The sequence below is a fragment of the Sinocyclocheilus anshuiensis genome, unplaced genomic scaffold (genome assembly GCF_001515605.1).
Source record: "Sinocyclocheilus anshuiensis isolate Anshui unplaced genomic scaffold, SAMN03320099.WGS_v1.1 scaffold1632, whole genome shotgun sequence".
In the NCBI taxonomy this organism is placed as follows: Eukaryota; Metazoa; Chordata; class Actinopteri; order Cypriniformes; family Cyprinidae; genus Sinocyclocheilus; species Sinocyclocheilus anshuiensis.
Window position 1 is genome coordinate 10,756 of NW_015558674.1, and position 5,386 is coordinate 16,141.

Below are 5,386 nucleotides of genomic sequence, written 5' to 3' on the forward strand. Positions count from 1 at the left end.
CACACACACACACACACACACACACACACACACACACACACACACACACACACACTCAGCGGATCACGGTGACCGTACACCGGCAGGGTCACCGCGGGTCCAGAGCTCATCATGATGTCCTGAGTGCGTTTGAAGACTAGATATAGCTGGTATTTTATCACAATAAAACAAGGAAAACAATCCAGCAGAGAATCCCGTCCAGGTGAATCTCAAACCTCTGCACTCAAAACAAGCAGCTAAGCCTCCTATTGGCTGTCACGTAGCTCCGCCCACAGTGAAATGTCAATGGTCCCAAAACTCCACACAGCTAAACATGGTAACTTTATTTGTTTCAAGCAGTAGTTCACACCAGACAAAATTCAGTATAAATACTATTAATGAAGAGATAAAAGAGATAAGAAAATCCAATTACATATGAAAATATTGTTTTAAATAATATTAACAATATTACTAAAAAATAATATTAACAATACTATTTAAATAATATTGTATAAAAATATGAATATTATAATTAGTAAAAAAATTATAAATGATATACACACAGACAGACACAACTGTGACCCTGGAGCACAAAAGCAGTCTTAAGTCGCTGGGGTATATTTGTAGCAATAGCCAACAATATCAAACACACACACTCAAACACACACACTCAAACACTCACACACAGACACACAGACACACACACACACACACAGACACACACACTCTCACACACAGACACACATACACTCTCACACACAGACACAGACACAGACACGCACACGATGATGAGTCTGAGTCTCCATTATGGATCACATGCATTTACAATGGTAGCCAAATATAGCACATGTGCTCGTACCTGCGGCTCGGGGTTGCTGGGTCTCTGCTCCATGCTGTAGTACTTGCAGGGGTTCCACTGCACCAGCGGAGGATTCTGGGTCGGCTGCGGTCCGTTAGGGACACTGAGCTGCATTACCATGACACTAGGACCAGGAGGAGGAACCCCTATAACACATCCACATCAACGGGCCAGTCACTCCCAATACAAAGTAATCTAGACTGAGAGAGATGATACTAATGCAACCTACTGCTCAGGTTTATTGGGCTGATACTGCAGTTTAAAGTTTAAGGTTTCAATTTAATTTAAACTTTGTGCATGTCATTTTTAAGTTTTGCTTTTTTATATATTTAAAAAAACTATTTTTTTATATTTTTCTTATATTTATTTGTTTATATTTTTATCTTTATATTTTTATACTCTATTTAGCTTGAATTTATTTTTATTTAGTTTTACTTCAACTTCAACTTACATTTTCTAATGACTCTAATAAGTATGTTTTTCATCTAATACTTGTATTTTATTTTAAGCTTTATTTCAATTAATGAGAATGATACTGTTTTTATCTCAATTTCAGTTGTGGCGTGGCTGTATCTGTGTCTGCGGTGTACCTGAATACTGCTGTTGCATTGGCTGTGGGCTGCAGGGCGAGGCAGACTGGGTCATCTGGTACTGATCTGAACTGGGCGGCTGCAGGTAACCCACAGATGGACTGAAACAAGCACGCACACACACACACACACACACACACACACACACACACACACACACACACACGGATAAACAATTTAATGCAACTGAAAGGACATACTACGCAATAAAAAATATGGCATAAACAGAGAAAAAAATTTTTTTTTTTTTAAATATAAATAAAAATACATACATACATAAATAAATAAACAAAAAGAAATAAACAAAAAGAAATAAACAAAAAAAAATCATATTTTATATCTGAGGAACCCAACATAAATAAATACATTAATTAAAAATTTAAAATTAATAAAAATAAACAAATAAATAGATAAATAAAAATACATACATACAGAAATAAAGAAATAAAGAAAAAAAATCATATTTTATATCTGAGGAACCCATACTGATAATTTTGTTTTGTTCATTAAGTTTCTGTGTCAAGTTAGAGTTGCTACTCCGTTGCATACAGGAGTAAAACTGCACAATTTTTCCAGACATCTGACATTATAGACACGTGCAGTGCGTGCTGAGGTGTTAGCGTGTGTGTACCTTGTGCTGTTCTGCTCTCACACACACACACACACTCTCACTCTCATACACACACACACACTCACACACACACACTCACACACACACACGCTCTCACACACACACACCTGATAGGAGGGCATGGGTGGGTACTGGACCATCATGCCCGGCATCTGTCCGTTCATGGCCGTGCGCTGCGTGTTCATCATACTGGCGCTCTGAGGCTGCTGGACTCCCATCATGCTCTGGTACGCAGGCTGCTGATTGGTCATCATGGGCTGGAGAGGAGCTGATCACGCAAGACAAAAGCACATCAAACTTCAACCGCTCATCGTCAGGGAGCCGTTCAGAGCTTTAATAGTCAGTTTAATACGAGACATCAATATAAGAGAGCATAAAAATGACAGGAGTCAGTAGAGACAGAGGCACGGAAACACATTTCCTCCACAGGAGAAAGAAAAATCATGCTTTGATAAATCAAAATAATGACGCAATTTCACAAAGTCAAAGTTAAGACAAAAAATAACATGTCGTAATTTTGACTTATCTCATAATTATGACTTTATAATTTCTTAATTTTAATATTCCATTAATATTTTATATGTAAAACATCATGTTATAATTCATAATTATTAAAATATTATTACAATTATTGAACATTAGAATATTATATTTTATCATTTATTTAAATGTTGACGTTTTATTTTGATTTGTCAATTTTGACTTTTCATAATTATGACTTAAGAAGTCATAATTTCATCTTATCTCATTATGACTTATGTAAATTTTGACTTTGTATCTTTTAATTAGGGGTAGGCGATATGGCAAAAATATCATATCACGATATTTTTCATGGGATTTTATCACGATTCTTTATCAGGTTGGTTTTATTATTTTGTAGGTTGTCTGAGCAGCACAGCCAAACTAATTTCCCTATTTTAAAAACAAAGCCTTACAAGGTAACAAAATATAAAATTAAAAAAGATATTCAGGCCAAAGTGGGCGAAGAAAAAAAATCTGTAATTTTTTTTATCTTTGTTATTAAAAAATAAGAACAAAGATACACATAATATACAAATAAAACAAACAGGTACAGTCGGTGTATTTATCAGCAGCATTCAAGAAACTGAATGAACAAATATAAAAATAAACACTATATACACTTCACTGTATAAATTATACATTGATTCTTATTAAAGCAACTGTATTAAAGTTCTTCAGTCAAGAGCAGTGAGTGATTTTTCTCTGTGTTTCGTTGTTTTATTAACATTAAAAGGGATAGTTCACCCAAAAATGAAAACTCTTGTCATCATTTACTCACTCTCAAGCTGTTTAAACCTGAATGAGTTTCTTTCTTCTGTTGAACATTAAAGTTATTTTGAAGAATGTGGCTACAAACAGCTGCTGGTCTCCAGTGACTTCCATAGTATTTTTTTTTCCTACTATCAAAGTCAATGGGGACCAGCAGCTGTTTGTACCCACATTCTTCAAAATATCTTCTTTTGTGTTCAGCACAAGACAGAAATTAATACAGGTTTGGGACAACATGAGAGTGAGTAAATAATGACAGAATTTAAATTTTTGGGTGAACTCTCCCTTTAATGACAAGCGGCAGCATTGGGACACGTATTTAATATACAGCACGCATCAGTTCTTCTCTCAACTGTTTACTTTCACTTCAGACATAACCAACTGTGTTTATATGTAAATCTCATGTGCTTTTGACAGTATTAGCGCAGTACTAGCGCAGTATTAGCGCGAAAAAGATAACTTAGTCCAGTAATCAGGTGCTATTTGACAGGATTTTTAGTGTGTACGCGCTCAGAAAAAGCGCATGTCAGAACAAAATGTTCGAATTAAATGTTTAACCGGCAAGATTTTAAAGCACATGCAAATAACGTACTTTTGTGATTGTGAGTAAGTGCAGTGTCCCGTGAGTGTGACTCTACTGCTGAGTAACATTTGATGTGAATGTATGTGGCGTTGTACAGTATATCGAGATGGAGGCGCCAGAACTGCAACTGAATGAATGTGTGCTGTAGCGCGATACTATGATATTTACGATAAAGCAGATCGTGGAGATATTTTAATCATCCACAATCAAAAATCGTCATATCGTACACCCATACTTTTAATTATGACATTATATTTCATAATCATTACATTTTAGACTCACAATTATGACTTTTCCCCATAATGACCATCTTATAATTATTATTTTTATTTTTTTAAATTTATAGTTACATTTTATAAATTTTATTTTGTCATAATTTGGACTTTTTCCATAATTATGATTCACTGTCATGATTTTGTCTTTTCCCCATAATGACTTTTTAATCATTTAATAATTTCTATTTTATTAATTTTATTCATATTTTATATTTAACTTTTTAATTTTGACTGTCATAATTCTGACTTTTCAGTGTCTTTTTGACTGTCAAATTTTGACTGTCAACGACCTTTGACGACCTTTTCTCTTATAATTATGACATTGTCATATTTTTGACTTCTCTTCACATGATTTTTTTCTTATGTGGCAGAGATGGACTTGGGCATCTCATCTGATGAGTTCTGCTCCAAAAGCAGGATAATATGATGCTGTCTAGCAGCAGAGGAACAGGAAGTGATGTCACACTGACCGGAGGGCTGCGCCGGCGGGGGCAGCGGCTGAGAGCGCTGTGCGGGATACGACACCTGGTGAGAGATGGAGCGGTACTGCTGGCCTGAATTCGGATACTGTCCTCCGGTGGAATAATACTGAACCTGGATCTGAGACGAGAGAGAGAGAGAGAAAGTCTGATGACGACAACACATACTGCATATCATTACCTCTGATACCACACACACTCTCTCACACACCTGCTCTTATCATTCGATCGTGGTTGTATTTCTCTATTAGTGCTACTGGATCTTAGTGCTGTGTTTGACACTATCGACCACAACATCCTTTTGAGTAGACTACAAAATTATGTTGGCATTAGTGGAATTGCATTGTCATGGTTCAAATCTTACTTATCTGACCGCCATCAATTCGTAGCAGTGAATGATGAGGTATCATATCGATCACAAGTACAGTATGGAGTGCCACAAGGCTCAGTACTAGGACCATTGCTTTTCACACTTTACATGTTACCCTTGGGAGATATCATCAAGAAACATGGTGTTAGCTTTCACTGTTATGCTGATGATACTCAGTTCTATATTTCTTTGCGGCCTGATAAAAACCTACAAATTTGCTAAAACTAACGGAATGCACAGTTGATATAAAAAACTGGATGACTAGTAATTTCCTACTGCTAAATTCTGAAAAAACTGAGGTTTTAATTATTGGACCAAAAACCTCCGCAT

General features: G+C 35.9%; 1 protein-coding gene and 1 long non-coding RNA gene across 2 annotated transcripts in view; both read right to left on the bottom strand.

Moving 5' to 3' along the window:
• Positions 1 to 5,386, bottom strand: part of LOC107681263 (R3H domain-containing protein 2-like) — an 80,992-nt gene that overhangs the window by 3,274 nt on the left and 72,332 nt on the right. The window contains exons 18-21 of the mRNA XM_016477514.1: positions 4,678 to 4,807; positions 2,167 to 2,327; positions 1,429 to 1,507; positions 839 to 984 (exon numbers count right to left, since the gene is read on the bottom strand). Coding sequence (XP_016333000.1) covers positions 839 to 984; positions 1,429 to 1,507; positions 2,167 to 2,327; positions 4,678 to 4,807 — 516 coding nt within the window. The remainder of the gene's footprint in view (positions 1 to 838; positions 985 to 1,428; positions 1,508 to 2,166; positions 2,328 to 4,677; positions 4,808 to 5,386) is intronic.
• Positions 835 to 2,075, bottom strand: LOC107681279 (uncharacterized). Its single transcript, XR_001633236.1, has 3 exons — positions 2,060 to 2,075; positions 1,429 to 1,529; positions 835 to 984 (listed from the first exon to the last, which is right to left on the bottom strand). It is a non-coding gene; the product is annotated as an uncharacterized LOC107681279 (long non-coding RNA).